The 24,497-nt window shown below is 40.6% G+C and overlaps 1 protein-coding gene across 1 annotated transcript in view; it reads left to right on the forward strand.

Annotated features, from left to right (window-relative positions):
- Positions 1 to 7,819: 7,819 nt before the first annotated feature.
- Positions 7,820 to 24,497, forward strand: part of NET1 (neuroepithelial cell transforming 1) — a 41,517-nt gene continuing 24,839 nt past the window's right edge. The window contains exons 1-2 of the mRNA XM_084868466.1: positions 7,820 to 8,103; positions 20,712 to 20,778. Of these exons, the coding sequence (XP_084724592.1) occupies positions 7,976 to 8,103; positions 20,712 to 20,778 (195 nt within the window). The 5' untranslated portion in view covers positions 7,820 to 7,975. The remainder of the gene's footprint in view (positions 8,104 to 20,711; positions 20,779 to 24,497) is intronic.

A 24,497-nucleotide genomic window follows, 5' to 3' on the forward strand; every position in this document is an offset into this window, starting at 1 on the left:
AGAGAAAGGCAAGTACTATATGATTTCACTTATATGTAGATCTAATGAACAAAATAGAAATAGGCTCATAGATACAGAGAACAGACTGACAGAGAGAAAAGGGGTTTGGAGGAGGTAGAAAAGGGTAAATGTGGGATAAATGGTAATAGAAGGAGACTTGACTTGGGGTGGTGAGCACACAATACAACATACAGATGACGTCTCATAGAATTGTACACCTGAAACCAATATAATTTTATTAACCAATGTCACCACAATAAATTCAATTAAAAAAATTTTAAAAAGAAAGTTTTCATCCTGGTTAGTATGCTCAGTGGTTAGTGTCAGCCCTTGAATACAAGGGTCTCATGTTCAATTCACGGTCAAGGGCAGGTACCTGGATTGTGGGTTCCCTCCCCACCCACAGTTGGGACTCATATGGAAGGCAACCAGTTGATGTGTCTCTCTCTCACATGGATGTTTCTCTCTCTCTCCTCTTCCTTCTTCTCCCTCCCTCCTCCCCTTCCTCTCTTCCACTCTCTCTGAAAATCAATTGGGGGAAAATATCCTCAGGTGAGAATTTTTTAAAAAGGAAGTTTTCTTCTTAAAATAAATTTATCATAAGAAAAATCTTCTCTTTGGCAGCTTAAGAAATCTTAGCTACCATATCTTTAAGTCATTTTTCCAATTCTGGTTTTTCTGCAAAACATTAATCTGAGGGTTTGATGAAAGAACTGAAATGTCTGTGATGCAGAGTGGTAAATCAGATTGTTGGAAGTGGCAGGGGAAAAAAAAAAAAAAAAGAAAAAAGAACATGAAGCTGGCAAGAACCACCCATCCCCAGCATTTTTCCTCTATAACCTAAGTTATATACAGCTGGTACATACCATGTGACTTTACTGGTTGCTGAAACCAGCTTATGTATCACTTAGTAAGCAGTTTTACAAACACAGAGTTTAATTTATTTAGATAGTGTAAGAAAATAGATTTTAGGATTATTGGTTTACATATTAATTGATATTAGTATACAAGTTGTTGAATATCAACCTACTTGATGAGTGGTGTCATTGCATACAGTCAGAGGTTTTAAAAATAATCTTTGAGGAAGTCCCCCAAGAGAATATTTGCAAATCTATGGTTGTAAATCTGTGGATGAAAAACTTGGAACATATTTAGGTCTAACTAAAATAATGAGAATATCTTCTTAGGAAGGGAAATTTATACTCTAAATATCTATATATATAAAAGCCTAAGTGACCAGCCCACTAGCCCACTGGCCGGTAGCTATGACACACACCACCAGGGAGCAGATGCTCAACACAGGAGTGGAAACCACAGGCATGGAAACATGGAACAGACTCATGAATCTCAGAGGGTAGAGGGGACGGAGGAGGGTGGGAAAAGATAAACCAAAGATCTTATTCCATACTAGAGGCCCAGTGCATGGTGGGTCCCTCTTCCTGGCCTGCAGGGATCAGGCCAAAATTGGCTCTCTGACATCACCCAAGGGGTCCCGGATTGCTAGAGGGTGCAAGTCAGACCGAGGAACCCCACCAGTGCATGAATCCATGTACCAGGCCTCTAGTATACAATAAAAGCTGAAGTTTAATCAGTTCACTCAAGCTCTGCTCTGAAGAATTTGTTAATGGAGATGGCAGTTTACAAGGAGCTGAGAAAAAGAGAATTCAGGGAACATTTCTCATGTATTCAACACTGTTCTAAGGCAGAGTAAGGCATTGTCTTTGGGGGCAGGGGCATTTAGACACAAGAAAGTTTATATCTTATACTAAGGATCAAGACTGTTCACATGGCTTTTTTTCATGTCTTGAATGACCAACCCTCAGAATAGTCCACTTTCTTTCACTCTGTTTCTAGGGTACCCAGCTATTTTGTTATTAAAATTTATCTTCTACTCATTGTTTCCCTAGTGTATCTAGTACAGGTCTGGCATAATATGTAAAAATTCAATAAATATTGTAAATAATTAAACAAAATAGTAAGTTCCCAAGTATCTGAAAATTGGAAAGAAGTGCTCTGCATAAAACAATAGTATTCTGACCGCTGGAAAGAAATCTCTCCCCACTAAGAATCCCCACATCAACATCCATTCTACTTTGCAAATTGATTATAGACTGCCTATCTCCAATTACACTATCAAAACCAGTTTAAGAATTGCAGAACTGACAGACTTAAACTTCTGAAGACCGTGCCAAAGTACTGGGTTGGAATGATGAAACTGCTGTTTTAAAAGGTCAAATTTCAGCAATTTCACATGGTATGATCTAAATGTGTGCATCCTATGAAGCTCTGTCTGGGAGGAGATGAACTCCCTAGACTCTATTAAAAAGCAATACTTTCTTCTTTAATTTTGGGGGTGAAGGTAGTAGGATTAGGTAGAACAGAGGTGGTTTTTAACTATAGGCATCTTACTCTCTTAACTTCTTAACCTTTTTTTAAAGCTAAAAATGTTTTCCCTTGTGTTATCAATGTAATATAAGTTCAGTGCCACATGATTAAAAATAATTATAAATACAAGAAGAAAATTGTAATACCAGTTACAGACATTTTAACATTGATTTCATCATTTCCTGGTACTTCATAACTTAAATTCCTGGTACTTCATAACTCTGAATATATTAATATGCCTTTATATGCCAAGTTTTTATTTAAAAATTACAATATGCTATTCTGTTACACACATCACAGTTAATTTTTATTGTTCAAAAATATTCTTTCCAATGGATCAACCATATTAACAATTTCCCTATCATTGTTTATTTAGATAATCTTTACTTTTTCCGATGCCATTAAATAACAGTGCCATTAACATCATATTGTAGGGGAAACAAAACTTTATTTCTGTCCCGTTAGGATATTTGGTATTGGAGTCTCTTTCACGGCCCGCGTAGAAAGAGTTCCAATTCAGGGTTCAGGTCCTGGAGAAGGGCCGCACACAAATGAAGAGACTTGAAGAAATTCAATTTGGCGATTTGGGGGGCCAGGCGGTAGTCCAACTCTAGTGGGAGAACTACGACTGCTCTGGCCCTGCCATCCCCTTTTATTGAGGCTTAACAGCTGCTTCAACTTAACATAATCTCAACTAAAGGTTAAAGCAATTGAGGTTGTTGACCAGCCTTCCTGGCTTCCTGTCAACATCTCTTTCCCAGCTGAAACTGGTTTGGTTTCCAGCATCTCCCCCGTTTTCTTTCCCTAAAAAATTTTACATATGCAGACTAGAAATAAACAAACAAAAAATGAAATAAGCAACAATGGCTATGCTGAGAGTCAAATGAAATCAGTCTGTAGTACATTTCTTTCTGGGCCAACAGTTTTTGAATCCCAGATTCAGTGTCACACAGTTTTTTGAGTCCAAATTTTAATGTCCAACAGTTCTGAGTCCATGACAGCAATGGTATCCGGATGGTGGAAAAATGGTGTCAATGCAGGTCCGACCTCTGGTTCGGTCCTCGACAACCTGCAGCGACGCACATCTGCTGACTGCTAGTATGGCAAGGCGTCGTCAGCATCTTCCATCTCTGGTCTGTTTTTCCTCCTGTCTTTATGGCTGGAGTATTCCTGTCAATTCTTCTCTGTTGCAGGAATCCACATGGTCTTAGAGTTGTTTTCTGAAAATATACAAACATATCTCGACCAAAATTAATAAAGGAATCTTTTCTATAAATTTTACTTAGGATACTTTTAATTTTTTTTGCCCAAACAATTTTTCTTTGACTTATTTTGGTACTATGTGTGTTTTTCATGGCTGTCTTACTGTTATCATTACAAATGAAAACTGGTTTTCAAAAGAAGAAAAATTTTTCTAAATGTAATTTACTTACAGGACATTTTTTTTTTTTTTTTACATGGTATTTCCCACTATCCCCCTTTTTCTATTTAATTATTAGGAGGCTTTTGGAAAAACTTTATAATGCTGTTTTGATAACTTTTAACTTTTAATTTTTTGTACAAAAACTATGACTGCTTTAAGGTTTATTGTATGTTAAACAATTTTACCATGAAATGGACTACCAATAGAAATTTTGGTTAATACTTTAGGAACAGCCTGTTGTACAATTAAATTTTCTTGAATATTAACTCATTTCATTTAGCCAATTTAAATTAATTTGAAAACGACTATTTTACTGTCAAATTTAATATTTTAACAACATTTTTAGTTTACTCTGTAAATATTAATGGAAAAGATTATATGCATCCTTGAGAAAGCCCTGAGCACTCGTAGATTTAGGCTGGATTTAGATGTAGGACAGTCACCATCAGCCACTTTTCTGTTGCCTGGGTCTCAATAAGAGCCGTGCCAAGTCTCTTGTTTGTAGCTGGGTCTCAATCTGAGCTGGACCAAATCTGTTTGTTGCCTGGGTCCCAATCTGAGCTGGGCATGGGAAGCGTGAAGCAGCCATGGGGCAGGAGACATCCCTCAAAAGGGCGAGTGTTCAAGCCTCTGCAGCGTTGGGGGGGTGAGGATCTGTACCCCACCTCTGTTGGCCCCCAGGTCCTCTCCTGATGGCCCTCTGCGGCTGTGCCTGTCTTAGGTTGTCCCTCCCTTGAGGAATCTTACCCGTCATTGGCTAACCAGCCATCCTCTGGGGCCAAGCAGGGTGATGTGAGGTTCAATTCTGTCTCCTTGGTAGCCTATGCTCTTATGGCCTCCATGCCCAGCACCTGCCTTGGGATCCCCTCGCCTGCTGGCGGGGCCCCGGCATTGATCACAGATCTTAGGGAACCCAGGTTTCTTCTCCAGGGAGGATCCAGCTCACCCCATTGTGTGAGAGAACAGATCCATGGTACCAGCCACCATGAGGTTTTAACCTCAGCATGAACTGAAAACTCAAGCAACAGCTGTGGGCAATTATTGTGACGAGAGGGTCCCTCTTTGCAAATAAGGCAAGAAAGGCCAATATAGAATGCTCAAGTGCCTTCCCAGTGAGGCTTTCCACACAGTGGAAGGGATTAAATCCTTTCATGTCCTTTTAAATTGCTGCCAAACATTCAAAAATTAGATTTTTAATTTTGTTTGGAATAATAGTACAATATGCTGTTGTAAAATATCAAAAATTATAAATGACATTGTAGAATAATACCATGCAAGGATATTCTTTGTTCTAAGCCAATGGCAATTCAAATTTAAACTGGCTGTCAATTTCTTTTTGTATAGACAAGGTCTTAGTTACATTCTCTGCACCTCTCCCAGGAGCAAGTAGTGATATTCCTCTACTTTGGTGCAAACCAGAAACCTCTCTTTAATTTTACACACAAAGGAGCATTGGTTTGATTTTGTGTCATACAAAAAGGGAAGCTGGGTGGCAACACCTGTGTAATTATACTTCCTTGCCCCACCCATTTTCCTCCTGGATGACCAAGGTGCTTAGTATTATTGGTGACTACATTGGCAAGGGATCAGCCCACATAAGGGCTTTTACCCATGAAGGGTCAGGAACATAAGTCCTAAACACTTCCACATTTGTCCCAGGTAATATTACCGTACAGATGATTACTGCTAACATGGCAAGAAAGACATTCTCAGGTGTCAGGCGTCTATACCGTCTTCTTTACCATGCGCCAAATAAGTTAACTGCTTTCCTTTGCCAGTAACAATACATGCCTATAAACCCTCTAAAATATTTATATTTATTAATTTTTATTTGATAAGGCTTTCCATGCAATTTCAAGTTTTTAAAATATTTCATTTAAGAGAATAAATTTCTTGTATTTCTCCGGGCCCTTGGAGCTTTCCAAGAATCATCTCTGTTAAGGCCTTGAAATTTTAACACGGAAAAAACCATCAAACAAATATCTATATCCATATGTGATTTAAATATTATAATACCTTTTATTATTATCTTAAGATATCAATTAAATTTAGACTAGTTTTTGCATAGAAAATATTTGGTTGAGATCACAGAATTAATCCTCTTTTTTAATTAGACCAATAATAAGCAACTTATTTTAAATTCCTAATTATTAGAGAAAACATACTTTTTATTTTCTCAAAAACAAGTTATACTTTAGGTATTTTAATTACAACTGTATAATTTCTCCCAATTTAATTTGCACAATAAACATTTTTTAAGCATACAAACCAAAATTTTATAATAAAATTTACTTTAAATTTATAACCTAATTCTTCCCCATTAGCCTGGCTGAAAAGAGACGTTCCCACCCTGCTCACAGTTCGCGACGCTGCAGCTGGCCGTGGGCTTTGAGTGCGGTGAATTTCCCTCACCTTTTTTCTGGTGAATCTTCCCTCACCTTTTTCTGGTGAATTTTCCACACCTTTTCTCGGTGTATTTTTCCCCCTTTGCTCTAGGCGAAAAATACCTTCTCCTCCAGGAGCCCCGCTTTGAGCGCCAGATATAGGACTCTCTTTCACGGCCCGCGTAGAAAGAGTTCCAATTCAGGGTTCAGGTTCTGGAGAAGGGCCGCACACAAATGAAAAGAGACTTGAAGAAATTCAATTTGGCGATTTGGGGGGCCAGGCGGTAGTCCAACTCTAGTGGGAGAACTACGACTGCTCTGGCCCTGCCATCCCCTTTTATTGAGGCTTAACAGCTGCTTCAACTTAACATAATCTCAACTAAAGGTTAAAGCAATTGAGGTTGTTGACCAGCCTTCCTGGCTTCCTGTCAACATCTCTTTCCCAGCTGAAACTGATTTGGTTTCCAGCAATTTGGTTCAGTATTTTAGTTAAAATGATAGAGGACAGATTAATGGGAGAAAAGCAAACAGATTTTCACATGTACATGGGAGCCCCCATAAGAAAATGGAAACCCAAAGAAGAGGCAAAATCTTAGTGCTTATATGCTAGGTCAAAGAAAAAGAGGCAACTGGGGAAAAGTAACCAAATATTTAGAAAAAGAATATATATATATATATATATATATATATATATATATAGAGAGAGAGAGAGAGAGAGAGAGAGAGAGAGAGAGAGAGACTAAAGATATTTTAATAAAGTCTGTACAGAATTCACTCTATCACATCTCTGATGACAATGTTTCTCTCCTCCTATCCTCCTAGTATAGGGAAGGCAGCTTTCACCTGGGAGTTTTATCTCCCACTTTCAGGAAGTAAGGGGAAGGTGAGAGTACTCTTCTTGCTTGTACTTGGTGTTCTTCAAGTGCCTGTAGCTCAAAATTAATCTTAATGTCCAAGTAGCATATTTTGGATGACATATTCGGCCACCCTTCAATGTATATGTAGTTTTATTTCCTAGGATAGATTCCCAGAAACGGAATCAAAGGAGAGGTTAATTTAAGGCATTGGACAATTAAAAAACCAATATTTAAAATAGGAAACAATGTGCTACTTAACAATTGTCTTTTTTATTTGAAAAAAGGTCCTTATTTTGATGTTCTGCCTTTTGCTGCCTCCTTCACTCTCTGGCTGAACAGAGATTGTCTCTTCCGCTCTGGGAGACAGGAGGGTTCATAATTTGATTTTAATGGTTTCCTAGAGACAGCCCTAAGAATACTTCCCATTATCTTTGGTTAATTGGGGTGTTATTTTACATGAATAATTTAGCGTACCTGACACCCGCCCCCCAAAAAATCAATTTAGGTAATTATTTTCAACCTTTCTTGTGCCTTCGCCTTCGGTGAAAGTCCTAATAAACACTGAAATAGGTATTGGGCCTTGGAATTCGGGAATAGAATATAATCCAAGACCACCCAACTAATCTGTAGGGCTGTTCCTTCCAACCATCTTCCCTTTCCCGCTACTAAGGCGCCCGGAAGGGAGGGTGGGAGGGAGCGAAAGGGAGCGGGCGAGGGGCGGGATTCACGTTTCCTAGCAACGGCCAGCTGTCCCACGATTGGCTGGCGCCGGGCGGTCACCATTTTCAAACCCCGGAACTTGGCGACGGTGGCGGCTGCGATTCATTCCTGACAGAAACTTCTCTCAGGACCGAAGCGGTTGGGCACGGCGCCCGTCCCGGCGGACTTCCCGGGCACCCGGCCACTGCCCCATCCCCCTGCGCGCCATGGAGCCCGCGCTGGCGGCCCAGAAGCCACCCCAGCCGCGGAGACGAAGCCGCCGGACTCCCGAGCTCGGCGCGGGCGGCGCCGCGGGGCCTTCACCTGACACCCCCAGGCCGGAGCCGGACCGCAGGTGAGCGCGGGGTCCGGGCAGCTGGTCCGAGTCCCGGGAGGGTGGTAGGTGGTAGGTGGCCGGCGTGGCGGGCTGGCGGGCTGGCGGGCTGGTCGTCCTCCTCCACTTCCTTCCGGCGGGCAGGTCGCTGGCCTCCTCCCGCGGAAGGCGGGCCTGGCCCGGCCGCGGCTCCCTCGCCTGCCCGGGAGCTGCCGGAATGGGGGCCGCTCGGAAGGAGACCCAAACTGCCCTGAGCCCGCGGGGTGGGGGGAGAGGATGTGACCTGAGCGCGGTGACTTCTCACACGGCCGGGGCCATTGAATAAAGCCAAAGCCACGCTCCCTGGAGGTGAGTCCTGGTTCTGTCACCCACTACTTGGAGGCTTTGACCAAGTTAGTCAGTGCACGGCCCCCGCTTCTCCATTTATGAAGCGAGGCTAGTGGTGCTATCCACCTGGGGATTGTGAGTTAAAGCCTATAAACTCATACAGGCATCTCAAATGCTTAGAATAGTGTTTGGTCCATAATAAGCATTCAACAGGTTCTTTGCTATTCCTAAACAAACGGAAATCATTGATTTTTATCCCATTTTGGTATTGAAAGAGAAAGCCTTAAAAATTAGTACAAAAAAATTAGTACAATTTTTTTTTTAATATATATTAGGCTTTTTGAAGCTCAATGAGATTCCACAGATGGGTACTGGGAATATTTTGTCCTGTGTTTCCTAACTCCTAATTTAATAGTGTTTGCTCCCACCACTGGGAGTCTCTAAAGAGGTCTACTAGTAATCATAACCAGTGAAACAATTTTTTTCACTCACACAGCTACAATTAAGGAGCTCTTCTTCGCAGATACTATAAATATTGAATATAAGTAGCATTTTCATCTACTTTTGCCCAATGGACTTTAGGAAAATCCATTGGACGTTGCATATCACTGTATAGCAGGAATATAAGTACATACTGATCATTTTAAGAGTTTTATACCGGTAGTATTTTCCTTGTAAATGGACTGAGAGTAATGCTCTCCATTGGTAGAAAGATAATACTGTCATCTTAATATACCAATAGTGATAGGACTTACTCTTTGAATTTTTTTTTCTCCTCAGTAAAATCAATAAATTTGTAGATTGGCTAGCCAAGATTAAAGGAACTCTCAAGGCAAGCTGGCTGTTGTATAAACTCAGATCTGAGGGTTATTGTTTCCTTAAAGGAATTTAATTTTGGGAGTAGATCGTTTTTTTCAAAACCTATTTTAAACAAATGAGCCAGTTCTTGATAAGCCACGACTGTCATTATTATTACTATTTATAGTATTAGTTGCTAAAAATAAAAGAATGGTCACATTAACTTTTTTTTCATCTTTATTGTTGCAAGTATTACATATGTTCCTTCATTTCCCCCCACTGACCCTCTGCGGCCCACCCCCACCCCTCACCCCAGGCTTTAACCTCCCTATTGTCTTTTTCCATGGGTTATGCATATATGAATACAAATTCCGCTCCTCGCCCCCTCCCCCACCTTCCCTCCGAGATTCCGCACTCTGTTCCATGCTTCCATGTCTCTGGGTCCATTCTGTTCATCAGTTTATTTTGTTAGATTCCCCTTATGAGTGAGATCATGTGACACTTGTCTTTCTCTGACTTATTTCACTTAGCATGATACTCTCCAGGTCCCTCCATGTTGTCTCAAAGGGTAAGATAGTCTTCTTTTTTACTGCTGCATGGTATTCCATGCTATAAATGTTCCACAGCTTTTTTTATCCACTCTGATGGGTTGTTTCCAGACCTTAAGCTATTGTAAATTGTGCTGCTATGAGCATAGGGGTGTATACATTTTTTCTGATTGGTGTTTCGAGATTCTTAGAATATATTCCTAGAAGTGGGATCACTGGGTCAAATGGCAGATCCATATTTAATTTTTTGAGGAAACGCCATACTGTTTTCCATAATGGCTGTACCAGTCTGCATTCCCGCCAGCAGTGTACTAGGGTTCCCTTTTCTCCACATCCTTGCCAGCCCTTGTCATTTATTGATTTGTTGCTGGTAGCTACTCTGTCAGGTGTGAGGTGATATCTCATTGTTAATTTGCATCTCTCTGATGATCAGTGACTTTGAGCATGTTTTCTTCTTCTTTTTTTTAAATATATTTTATTGATTTTTTTACAGAGAGGAATAGAGAGTCAGAAACATCGATAAGAGAGAGACATCGATCAGCTGCCTCTTGCACACCCCCGACTCAGCACTGGGGATGCCCCTTGCAGTCCCTCATCAAGCCCACTGGGTGGGGAGCATGGCCTGAGGTCCCTGTCAAGCCCTGCTGGGTGGGAGTCATGGCCTGAGGTCCCCTATCAAGCCCTGCCAGGTGGGGGTGCACAGCCTCATGTCCCCTGACCCAGCACCGGGAAGGGGGCACAGCCTCAGGTTCCCTTTCAAGCCCCCCTGGCAGGAGGGCGCAGCCTCAGGTCCCCCATTAAGCCCCGCTAGGTGGGGAATGTGGCCTGAGTTCCCCCAACCCAGCACTGGGGGCGCACCTTGAGACCCCCCCTGTCAAGCCCTTCTGGGTGGAGAGCACGACCTGAGGTCTCTGGGCCTGGTGCCGGGGTTGGGGGTGTGGCCTGAAATTCCCTGTCTAGTCCCATCTGATGAGTGGCACAGCCTGAGGTCCCTGTCAAGCCCCGCAGGGTAGGGACCATGGCCTGAGGTCCCCTGGCCTGGTGCCAAGACAGGAGGTGCCGCCTGAAGTCCCCCAGCCTGACCCAGGGCAGGGGGGCATGGCCTGAGGTCCCCTGTCAATTCCCACAAAGGTGAGGGAGGGAATAGCCTCTGGTCCTTGCTGATTGCTCGTTAAGGCTCCTTAAGGAAACTTGGCTTCAGCTGTGGGTGCAGCGATCTTTGTGATGGTCAATTAGCATATTCCCTCTTTATTAGATAGGATAGTAACTCCGTCTATTGAAAAAAGTCTGCATTATTAATTGGTACACCTAGTAAATGGACAACAGCTTTTTTGTCCACTCATCTACTGATGGGCACTTGCTGCTGTTTCCAGATCTTAGCTATCCTAAATAATAATAGATTAATATGCATATTAACCATCACTTCATGACGAAATGGCAACCCCCATAGCCACAAGATGGGCCCAATACCCCCTGCCCCGTTCGTTACTGGAGTGTCTGGCCTGTCCACTGCTGCTTCAGTGTCTGGGCTGTCAGCCCCACTGGGGTTTGTGGGGACCAAGCAGCGAGGCTGGATCTGCCCCCAGACATGGCAGACAGAGCCCCAACAGCAGGGCTTGGGGACTTCCTTAGCGAGGTGGCAGTGGGAAAGACACAGGCCTGACAGACAGAACCTGGACATCAGGGAATGGGGGCTTCCTTAGCATGGCAGTGGCAGAAGCACCCCCAGGCCCAGCAGGCAGAGAACGGTGGGGAGTGCTTGAGGTCCCCGTCAAGCCCTACAGCAGATAGCAGGGCATAGGGACTTCATCTCCATGGCTTCAGCGAAATCCCCAGGCCCTACAGAGAGCAGAGAACCACAGGGAGTAGGCCTAAGCCATCAGTAGGCCATCCCCTGAGAGTTCCTGGATTGTAGAGGGTACAGGTTGGGCTAAGGAATCCCCGTGCACAAATTTCGTGCACCGGGCCTCTAATACTATATAATAAAAGCCTGATATGCAAATAGACCTGCAGAATGATTGGCGGAACAACCAGTCACTATCATGCTCACTGACTAACAGAGGCAGATGCTCAATGCAGAAGTTGCCCCCAGTCCGCGGGCCTCAGGCCAGCCAAAGCAGGTGCCAGTGGGGGGGGGGGGGGGGGGGCCCTCCTATTGCCCCGCCAGTCACCCCGCAGAGGGAGGTGACCCGGGGGTGGGGCCAAGAGTGGGCAATGTCAGACTGGCCAAGGAGAGTGCGAGCAGGGGGCCCCGATCACCCCATCAGTCATCCCTCAGATTGGCCCTGGTGGCTAGTCAGGCCTAGGGACCCTAAATGTGCACGAATTTCATGTAGTACGAGGCCTCTAGTTGCAAAGAACGCTGCTATGAACATAGGAATGCATATACGGTATTATTTCTGATTGGTATTTTGGGATTCTTAGGATATATTTCTAAGAATATATCTTTCTAAATGAAGCGTAATCACTGGGTCAAATGGCAATTTCATTTTTAATTTTTTGAGGAAACTCCATAGTTTTCCATAATGGCTGCACCAGTTTGCATTTCTACCAGCAGTGTACTAGGGTTCCCTTTTCTCCACATCTTCTCCAGCACTTGCTTTTTGTTGATTTATTGATGATAGTCATTTTAGCAAGTGTGAGGTGATAAAAGGCTACTAGATTTTTAATGATGTGCGCTTTTTAGGTATTTTTCTCTTCCCTCACTGTTAACTTGCTGCTGTCCTTATTCTCTGTACCCTCGCTCCTGAATTTGATGCAAGGCAATTTGGGCAAGGCAATCTGATCAGTATGTTAAAATTGTGTAATACAAAAACACTAATGTTATGTTTGGAATGTGTGTGTCCTGGTGTCTACTGGTAGATGCTCAGCTGTGTTCTGTACTAGAGATTTTCTAAGATGTATCTGTTATTTGGAACTCTCAGATGAGAAACCCATGTGATTGGATATATAGTGTATCAGGGGTCTTCAAACTACGGCCCGCGGGCCACATGCGGCCCGCAGAGGAGTCTGATCCGGCCCGCCAGGTTTTTTGGGCAGTGAGCGCAGCCGAGGTGTTACAGTAGGAATTAGTAGTTCATATAGTCCGGCCCTCCAGCTCTCTGAGGGACCGTGATCTGGCCCCCACTTTAAAAAGTTTGAGGACCCCTGGACATGATTATCAGCTCCTCCAAAATCTTTATGAAGTGGGAAAAGAGACAGTTCCTTAATAGCAAAGGTGAGAAGAGTCAAAAGAGTAGTATCAAATACATCAGATATTCTATTTAAACAAATGAACTGTTTCGGTGATAATTGTCTTTTCTCTTTCATCTAATTTGCAAAGAATTTGAGAACTGAATAGTTCAGTGTGCCCTCTCCCCCAAATCAACAAGTGTTAACTATAGAGCATAGTTTACATAATTATTTGTACATTAATGGTACCTGAGCATTTATAGGTTGTTTTTAACTTTAGCTATTTTCAGGTTACAAGTGATAGTTTGTAATTAAGCTGAGGCATTTATTTGAGTTGTACTTGCTGGTGTGTGGGAGCAACTTCTTTAGCTGAGCAGCTGCATTTCTTATTTTCACATAGGAAGTAATTTTTCTTAACAGATCTGGATGTGTCCCAAACAATTTTCAATTACACTTCGTCATATTTTAGGTGTCCCTGTGCCTCAAGTCTGTCTTCTTGTCAATTTCAATTGCCTGCTATGCTATATTCCCATTATTAGTCCTTCTATTTTGCTTGCTGTTTAAAAACTACTTCTCTAAATCATTTTGGTTGTTTTTCATTGTAAACCACTAAATATTTACCTTATTTTAAGCCAGTAACTTTATGTTTTTGTAGTTTGTTTTCCTTTTAAATTGGAAGAGTTTCCTCACTTATATTGTCTGGTATATTTTATGAAAATCATTTGTTGAGCTACTTTTCTGCCATTTATAATTCCAATTCAGTTAATTATCTTCCACCACAGGGAGTACAGTGACACAAATCATAATATCTGAAAATATAATTTGGTTTAAAGATGAAATAACAGAATGATTCTCTTTTTGAACATCAACTTTATCATTGTAATTATGCTTTGTTGAAACATCGTAATGCAAAAATAATATACATTGTTCAAAACACACCAAATAATGAAAGGAAGTAGATTAGAGGCAAAGAAATAATCACAATGGACTTATGAGTCATCGATCAGCTGCCTCTTGCACACCCCCTACTGGGATATGCCCGAATCCAAGGTACATGCCCTTGACCGGAATCCAACCCAGGACCCTTCAGTCCCCAAGCTGATGCTCTATCCATTGAGCCAAACCGGTCTCAGCATCACAATGGACTTACTAGGAAACCTAACTTCATATACCAAGCCAATTCCTTAATGTATTATTTATTTTATGCCTTAATGTTATAATTACTTGGACGTATAAAAAAGGGGATGAGACAAAAATTATTGATAAGATGAAACATCGTCACTTACTATTTTATCTTTTAAACTTCCCTCTAAATGGATTATATTGGGTGTCTTCTAAAAAAGGACAGTTTCAATCTTTTGGCTTTGTGGGGGGGGAAATTTTCCCACAAGGATTTAAAATAGCTATTATATTTTGAGTCTGATTCCTGTGAAAAATGACTGTGTCTTCCAATGATTTTTCAAAGTTGGCACTGTCTCCCATACTTTCTGGGCAAAATTTGTGTTTTGGGTTACTTTTTTCCATGGGTATTCAAAATAAATAGATACTTGTTATTGAAATGGGGGGAAAATAGCATTACCATAAAGCTGATTATAGCTAGTGCTGGGGAAAAAATGCCATCCAGTTGGAAATATTTTTCCAGTTTGTTAACCTATTTAAAACTCCTAAAAGGTATTTTTCTTTTCAGCCTTCAGACATCAAATTTATTCTGATGTCAGTACATTCGATTCTAGTGAATAGAGAAAAAATAGCTTTGGTTTTGTGTTCTCCTTAACACTTGTCTTATATCTCAATGGCAGTGTTTATTGAATATTTTAAGTGCCACTATGATTACTACTTTGGAATAAATATTTGTATTAGATTAAAAATAATCTGAGAAGTCATAATTGCTGCTTCTCAATCCGATTCCCACTGAAGGCTGTTTTCAGTCATGTGGTATATAATACCCTGTTTCCCTGAAATAAGACAGTGTCTTATACGTATTAACCTTTTGCACTCCGCTGTCCCCTCTCAGGGGACATCGGAATTCTAGCATATCACTCGGATGTCCCCTCTCAGGGGACATTGCACTTTATTAGTGATTACGGGGAATTGAGTTATTTCCACGCAACTTTTTGAGACAGGCATCAAACCACTTATTACTGTCAAACATGCACTAATCAGCCTGCAATGCATATTGGGGAGTGTTTCAGAACTTATCATACTGTACAAAATTATAAACAATAAAATATTGGGGTTTTTTTGCAAATATACATTCCTCGATGTCACCCAATTCATATAAGTCCAATATCATTATAATACGTTACTTGGTTCCAAAAATATACTACTAAATAATACGAGGGTCTGTAAATGCACGTTTCCGCCGCAAAGTAGCGTCGAGAGTAGCTGGTAGCCAATGTCCAGAATGGTTCGGAGTGCAAAGGGTTTAATTTTTGCTCCCAAAGATGCGCTAGGTCTTATTTTCAGGGGATGTCTTATTTTTCCATGAAGAAGAATACGGTACACATTTATTGTTAAATGAAAATAAAGGAAATTTATTACCTGTATATGGTACGGTAGTATGGTAGTTGTCAACACAAACCAGACAAACTGTGAATCCTACAGTATCAAGAATTTACTCATTTATTCAATGACAATCATGTCATCATCTTCTGGAACATCATCATAACAATCCAATTCCTGAATTTCCTGGTGAATTTCTTGTGACTCCATTTCTTTCAGAATCAGTGGACCAAATCTCTCATGTTTAGCCTAGGGAGGGCCTTATTTTCAGGGGATGCGTTATATTTCACTCAGAAGGAAACTTGTAAATAGGTCTTATTTTCAGAAGATGTCTTATTTTGGGGGAAACACGGTAGCACTTACCTATCGCATTGTTTTTAACCTAGTGTGATATATGGTAAGTCATAGTATGAAGGTTCTGTTTTTCTTATAATCTTGTAGCATCCTATATAATAAAGAGATAATTTGCAAACTTACCATCGCTCCAACAAACAAGATGGCTGCCTCCATGTGGTTAAAGATGGCCGGCAGGGGAGGGCAGTTAGGGGCAATCAGGTCAGCAGGGGAGCAGTTAGGCTGGCAGGGGAGTGGTTTAGGGGTGATCAGGCTGGCAGATAGAAGCAGTTAGGGGCACTCAGAAAGGCAGGCAGGCAAGCATTTGGGAGCCAGCAGTCCTGGATTGTGAGAGGGATGTCCCAGATTGGAGAGGGTGTTGGCTGGGCTAAGGGAAACCCCCCACCATGCACCCCAAAATCTGTGCACGGGGCCTCTAGTTTGTTTGTAATATTATACCTATGGTAGAGGCCCAGTGCACAAAATTTGTGCACTTGGAGTGCAACTCTCAGCCTGGCCTGCACCCTCTTGCAGTCTGGGAGCTCTTGGGGGATGTCTGACATCCCAAGGAGGCAGGAGAGGCTCCCACCACTGCCGCCTTGCTCACCATTCGTGAACCCAGCTTCTGGCTGAGTGGCGCTCCCCCTGTGGGAGCACACTGACCACCAGGGGACAGCTCCTGCATTGAGTGTCTGCCTCCTGGTGGTCAGTGAGCATCATGGTGACTGGTCATTCCACCATTTGGTCATTTACATACTAGCCTTTCATTATATAGGATAGCATTTAGTCATAAGGCTTATAATGTACTCAGAGTGGCCAGATTATTATGATCTCTGAACGCATAATAATCTGGCAACTCAGTGTATATCCTATATAATAAAAGATTAATATGCAAATTGTCCTCTCTCGACCAGGAGTTCAACCAGCAGGCAGGCCAGTGAACCGCCCATGTCCCCTCCCCCTGGCCAGGCTGGCCGGACCCCACTCACACCCGAATTCATGCACTGGGCCTCTAATTCACACACACACAGACACACACTGAATGGCCAAATAATTATGTGTTCAGAGATGATAATCTGGCTACTCAAGTGTATTTCATATGTCTTTTTTTGTTAAACACCTTGTTTATCAAAAAATCAGACTGTTTTCTTCATTGTGGCTTTACTTCTCTGCAGTGGCAAAATCATTTTCTTAAGTTATCTTGTTCTCCTTAAAGAAATAATAATAATAATAATAATAATAAGCTCCAAGAGTATTAGAAGACTTGCCCAATGTGGTTTAGTTGGTTGAGTGATATTCCATGGACCAGGAGGTCACCAGTTCCATTCTTGGTCAGGGCGCGTGCCAAGGTTGCAGGCTTGATCCCCAATAGCAAGTTTGTAGGAGGCAGCCAGTTACTGTTTCTCTCTTATTGATGTTTCTATCTCTTTTCATATCTCTGAAATAAAAACATATTTTAAAAGAGTATTAAAAACTTTACTGTGTTTTAATCTGTTAAAGAGAAACAACAGACCCAAAATGGAGTCACTTGTGCCAAGCCCCACCTCAGCAGACCAAGATTTCCTACTTAACCTAATTGTAGTTTCACTTCCCAGGAATGTATCCTTTAACCAGTCCACATGGAATTACCTGACCAGTACTAATGAGATAATCTGCCTATAGGTCCCTTCCATTCCCTCAGAAGAAAAGCCTTGCCTGAAAAAATGTATTCTTTATTAATAGTGTTCTTTTCAAAACCCCTTTCTGCCTTTAAAAACTTGTATTTTGTACAGCCCTTTAGAGCTCCTTTCTGTTTGCTAGGTGAGGTGCTGCCTGATACATGAATAGTTCAATAAAGACCTTTTGATATTTTAAATTTACCTGGTTGATTTTTTTTATTATTATTACTTAATAAGCCTTCCCCAAATAACTATTTAGGAAATGTTTGCTTTAAATACTTTAAGATCTTTCTGCATCTATTTCTAATTATTAGTAGCATCATATTTCACTATGCCAGAAACCTTGGTAGTAACAACAGGCATAACTAGGGGGGAAAAAATCTATCCATTTTGTCATTGAACCCTTTTTAATTTGCTTCATTTCTAAACCTTGCTGCTATTGCCTCAGCTCCTTACTATCTACTGTAAGCAGTATTGGAGTTACCTCCTAACTGGTCTTTCTGACCAAGACTTCTAATCCATGCTTCTCTTACTTAGAATTCAATAGCTAGTAGCTGCCATACATGCTTAAGATCAAGTTTATACTCTTTAAGGAGTGTATGTAAGGCCTTTTATTATGATCTACCCCTTCCTTATTTCTTTTGATTCTCAAACATAAGGAACTAATTGTAGAGTCCTGAATATAATTTATTTCAATCCTTCTTAACATGTGCTACTCCATTTGCCCAAAGAGCTTTCCTGCCGGGACCGGTTTGGCTCAATGGATAGAGCGTTGGCTTGGGGACTGAAGGGCCCTGGGTTCGATTCCGGTCAAGAGCATGTACCTTGGTTGCAGGTGTATCTCCAGTAGGGGGTGTGCAAGAGGCAGCTGATCGATGACTCTCTCTCGTTGGTGTTTCTAACTCTCTCTCTCCCTTCCTCTCTGTACAAAAATCAATAAAATATATTTTTTTTTAAAAAGAGCTTTCCTGGTTCTTGTATGCTGTGTTAATTGCTGTTTCTCTTTGATGCATCTTTTGTATTACTTAAGTATTAATTCTTCGGCAAAGCTGTTTTGACATCCTCTTTCTCTTGTCATTTTCCCTTGTGTTCCTTATCAAAATATAAACAAACTTCTTTATATTTAGCTTCAAAAATACAAGAGCCTGTATTTTATTTAAACATAAATTATTGTAGGAAAAAATAGCCATCTGTTGTGTTTCTGTAACTTACAGTAAACAAAGAACTTGAGGATCAAGGATGAGATTTGAAATATAAAATTGGAGAATGGACTGGTTGGTAATCCAAGAAGCCAAACAGTAACTTTAATAACATTTGGCCCCAAGTGACCAGGATTTGACCAATACCTGCCAGCTTCCCTAATTTTTGTACTCCCTTCTAATTTAGAAAAACCAGATAAAACAAGCCCAATTATACCCCAATAAATCATATAGGATGCCTACTCCTAGTTAGCCTGCCAGTAGCCTCCAATCAGGGCAGATCTAAAACTGTCTCTTTTTTTCTACTCTAAAACTTTCCCTCCTCAGCCTGCTTTTGAGTCTGCCAAATATAAGTGATAACCTTTACTTTTCTCATTTGGTTCATCTTTATTTCCACAAAGGAGAAAAAAAACTATTTACATCTGAAATGATTGATAACAACTATAGTTTATTAACTATTTTTATTTCTTGTTCTAGTTTAGAGATTTTTCTCCATGTTTTATAAATATTGAGGTTTATCCTATATTATAAAGTGGTAATATGCAAATTAACCCTCACAAGATGGCGGCCTATGGCAGGCTGACAGGGGGTTAGTGAGGGATGACCAAATGACTGAACAAGCAGGCTGCACGGGGCTACCAGGCCGGCAGGGGGGTTAGTGAGGGACGACCAAATGATTGAACAGCAGTCTGAACGGGGTGACCAGGCCAGCAGGGGGGCTGTAAGGGTCAACTAGGCTGGCAAATGGGAGCAGTTAGGGGCAACCAGGCCAACAAGGGGCATGCAGTTGGGGGGAACCAAGCTGGCAGGGGGAGCAGTTGGGGGTGGCGATTAGGCTGGCCGGGGGGGGGGGGGGGGCAGTGAAGGGCGACCAGGCTGGCAGGGGGGCAGTTAGGGGCGATCAAGCTGACACCCAGGGGCAGTGAGGGGCAATCAGGCCAGTGAGGGCGGGGCAGGGGGGGGCAATTCAGGGTGACCAGGCAGGTGAGCAATTAAGAGCCAGCAATCCAGGATTGTGAGATGTCTGATTGCCAGTTTAGGTCCATCGCCCTGAGGGGCTCCCAGATTGGAGAGGATACAGGCTGGGCTGAGGGACCCTCTACTTCCTCTCCCCCACCCCCCCCACATGAATTTTGTGCACCGGGCCTCTAGTATTAAGGATGTCAGTGCACATTATAGCTACTGGTCATTCCACCTTAGCCATCACTTAGGCTTTTATTATACAGATGTTAAGAATACCCTTTCAGCCCAGACCATGTGGCTCAGTGGATAAGCATCACTCCTGGTTGATTGTCAAACCATGAACCAGGAGGTCATAGTTCAATTCCAAGTCAGAGCACAGGCCTGGATTATGGGCTCCATCTCCAGTAGGGGATGTGTAGGCATCCCATCCCAATCAATGAGTCTCATCATTGATGGTTCTCTCTCTTCTTTCCTTTTACTGAAATAAATAAAAATGTACATATAAAATAAAAACATTTTTAGAAAAAAATACCCTTTTATTCTTGTTTTTAAAATACTAAACATGAGTTAAATTTTATCAAACATTTTCCCATCATTTACAGTTTTTATTTAACCTATTAATGTAACATATAAAGAGATTCCATATAATTGGATCTGGTATATGTTCCTAAAATAAACTCAGTTTGGTAATTTTTTTTTTTTTAAATAATCTATTCACTAATGTTACAAAGGCTCTGTCAATTTTGTAATGATTCTAAAAGTAACTAAAACCTCTGTCCTGATTTTTTTCTTATGATTGAATGACTAATAGGCTACATTAAACAGTTTTGAAACTGAAAAGAATTAGTTTTTTATATGTCTAGTGTAGGGGTGTCGAACTCAATCAGAGAAGGGGCCAAAATCTAAAATCCAGCCTAAATCGAGGGCCGAATGGTTTACTGAACAGTCATAAACTGACAATGTCATAAACTGACAGCGGAGTGCAGTGATGACAGCCCGGTGCGGGCCACATTGTAAGGCCTGGCGGGCTGGATTTGGCCCTCGGGCCTTGTGTTTGACACATGTGGTCTAGTGCTTTATTTTGCTTACATTACTCTCAATTTACTTATTGTTTTAATTTCTGTTAACAGGTATTCCCTTAGGAGAGGTAGCTCCTTCACATTTTTAACACCTGGATCCCACTGGGATTTCACTTTGGTGAGTAGACACTTAGGTTCTTATCTCAAGACATCAGATAGAATTATTTCCTGGATTGTACATATAAAATAAATTTCAGTCTGATGTACAGCTCAGTTGTCTGTATTTTTCTCTACATCTTTAGTAGCCTAATTTAATTATTTCCTGCTAACAAACTAAAATAAATTTTTATTTCCATTAAATATAAAACGTGTTTTGGAAAGAAACATTCATCTTTAACTCTATGTAATCCTTTCTCTTATTCCCACCAGTGTTAAAGTTAAGAGAATGTTATGAAACATGAAGTTATTTTTGTTACATATTCTAGCAGCTTTTCTCTTGGTTGAAAAATATAAAAATGTAGGATATGAGGAATGAATTGCTTTCTATTATTAATCACCTAATATAGAGGATCTTCTTCATTATCTATAGAATGAGAGACATCTAACTTTGTGCAAAGTGACACCAGAAAATTAATTCTTTTTGTAAATAAAAATGCATTACATCTTAGTACTCACCTAAATACAGTATGTACAAACAGAGCATAATTTTTATGCTTTTCTTATTTATTTGAAATAGCAAAAGTGATTTTATTTCTAGCATGCAAAACTTTACTTGTGTGCTTAGTTATATGCTGATGGATATAGCAGTATATATTTAATTTGTATTTTATTCCTTTGTCTTTAATTTTTATTTCTGTTGGGGACTCCTGTTCAAGACTTCTGTACTCTTATACTAATTATATACATTAATTGGCCAGATAAGCATTCACAGAAAGTATCTTTTGATTTTCATGCAATTCTGTATTTCCTTTCATCTTGATCATTTTCCCTTTCTATCTGATGAGTATACACTTAAACAGAAAAAGTTTAGAAGTGTTTCTAAACTTGATTTGCAAACCTATCAGAAAAAAATGTTTGAGCATATGTCCCTGATATATTTACTTATAATTTTTGTATATACCATCATTATTAGCTAATTATCTCAAAGCACAATACACATTAAGGGTGAAGTTAATGATACTGGATATAAAATATATTTCAGGTAGCCATGATAATTTCAGTTCTTGTTGGTTCTGATTAGATCACCATTATTCTTAACCATATAATGTGAGTAATGATTAACTCATCATGTGTATATTAAATATTTTTAAGGATTAAGAAATACATAAAAATAAAGGTTCTAACATTTCCCTCCTACCCACCCAGGGAAGATATCTTGCATATCCTCCAGAATGGGTGCATTCCACTATGGAAAACACTTTTGCACAGGTCTGCCATGACAGAAGAAATATCTTATTGTTTATATATTAAAACTTGTGGAATGTCATTAAAGAATTATTAGAGGCATATTTATAATTTTTCAGACGAGATCGCGCGCGTTCAGGGTGGTATGGCCGTAGCATATTTATAATTTTTAAATACATAGCTTAAGAAAAGAAAAAAAATTGGTAAATTAAAAAGGGCAGCAGAGTAGGAGAATGCTGCTCAGACTTTATCCCAAGAACAAGCTGGAATTACAACTGAAACACAGAAAGGCTTTCCGAATAATCAATGGAAAACTCACAGGAGAGAACCCTGATACCCAAGGACTGAAGATGGAGACTGCATAGAGACTGATAGGAGGGGTGGAGGTGTGAAAGGGCTGGCTAGGCACCCACAGACAGCAAATTAAGTTCTAGAGAGAGATCTTAGCTCTGTGTGTGTGTGTGTGTGGGGGGGGGGGGGGGGTGCCACTGAGAATTCTGGGATCTAATCAGGACATTGGGCTCCCCAGCAGAGAGCACCAAACTGAGGAGGGTCCTAACATAACATCTAGCTGAGAAAAACAGTGGGGTGCTGTCTGCCAGGGAGTGGCAGCTGAAAGTTTGGGCACCCTCTTTAAGAGCCAACACACAAAAATTCCCTGTGGAGCCACTCACCTTGTGCTCTGGCAGAGGGAGGGGGGAGTGGACTGGCGCCATGATAACAGAATAATCCAGGACTGGGGACTCGGGATCGAGTTCAGAAGGCAGACACCCCAAGTTTCCTAAGCTGAGTCATTCACTCACACAGTGGAGGACATTTTCCTCACAGACATTTGCCTTGCCTTGAGGGGGAAGATATTTGACACACTCTATTGGGAAACACCTTCCCTAACGCCACTTAAGAGATTAAAAATAACAATTAGCTTGCAGGCAGAAGCAACTGCCCCACCCTGTTGAAAAAAAACTCACCACATCTAAAAACAATTGCCTAGGGGCAATTCAAATCGGAATCCTATTCTGTAGAAGGAGGTTTTGAGTTTTTGCCTAATCCATTTAGTCAGAAACAGCTTTTAACACTGCCTGCACTAGAAATTGAGAGGTATGGAGGATCTACATAAAACATAGTCACAAACTCAAACAGACAAACAAAATGAGGAAAAAAAGAAACAACCCCCTAATGAAAGAACTCGTGAATTCTCCAGAAGAGATAAATGAGGCAGAGGTAAGAAATTTATCTGAAACAGAATTCAGAGTAAGATGTTGAAAATGCTCAACAGTATGAAAAAAGATATAGTAACTATGAAAGAAAGAACAATGTAAGATAAAGAATGGCATAACATGAATAAAGAACACATTGGAAGAAATACACAGCAGATTAGGAGAAGCTGAGGATCAAATCAGTAAATTAGTAGAATTGGAAATATCACTAAGAGAACCAAAAAGAATAAAACAATTGAAAAACAAGAGGACAGCTTAAGGGAGCTGTGGGAAGATGTGAAATGTAACAATGTTAGAATAGTAGGTGTGCCAGAAGAGACAAAAAGGGAGAAAGGATTAGAGAATGTGTTTAAATAGAAAACTTTTCTAACCTGGTAAAGGAAAAAGTCACACAATTTAGGAGGCACAGAGAACCCCAAACAAGAAGAACCCAAACAGACTCATGCCCAGACACATCATAATTAAAATGCCAAAAAATTAAAGACAAAGAGAGAATCTTAAGGCAGCGAGAGAAAAGAAAACTGTTATCTACAAAGGGTTCCCATAGGTCTGACACCTGATTTCTCTTCTAAAACTCTACAGGCCAGAAGAGAATGGCATGAAGGTATTCAAAGTAATGGAAAGCCAGGATCTGAGACCAAGATTACTATATGCAGCAATGCTATCATTCAAAATAGATGGCTAAATAAAGGCTTCCTTGCCAGATAAAGGCTAAAGAAATTCATCACCAACAAGCCAACATTACAAGAAATGCTAAAAGGATTACTGAGAAGAAAAACAGAAACCTATCAATACAGAATTAAAATGGCTGTAAATAAGTTCCTCTAATTAGTAACCCTAAATGTAAATGGATTAAATGCTCCAATCAAAAGGTGTAAGGTAGCTGAATGGACACAAAAACATGACCCAACTATATGCTGTCTATAAGAGACCCACCTCAAGACAAAACACACATAGGATGAAACTGAGGGGATGGAAAAAAATTTTTCCATGAAAATGAAAAAGAAAAAAAAAGTGGCAGTACTCATATCCAACAAAATATATTTTAAAAGCATCATGCTAAGCGAAATAAACCAGTTGGAGAAAGATAAATATCATATGATCTCATTCATTTGAGGAATATAATGAACAACAAAAACTGATGAACAAAAATAGAGGTGGGGGAATATAATAGAAGTAATCCTGTTACTTACAGATTTTTAATATTTCCTACAACTTTGTGATATCATACTATGTTTTGATAATATACTTAAAATTATTTTATTCTTGAAATATT

The sequence above is a fragment of the Pipistrellus hanaki genome, assembly GCF_964339955.1.
Source record: "Pipistrellus hanaki genome assembly, chromosome: 1".
Classification (NCBI taxonomy): domain Eukaryota; kingdom Metazoa; phylum Chordata; class Mammalia; order Chiroptera; family Vespertilionidae; genus Pipistrellus; species Pipistrellus hanaki.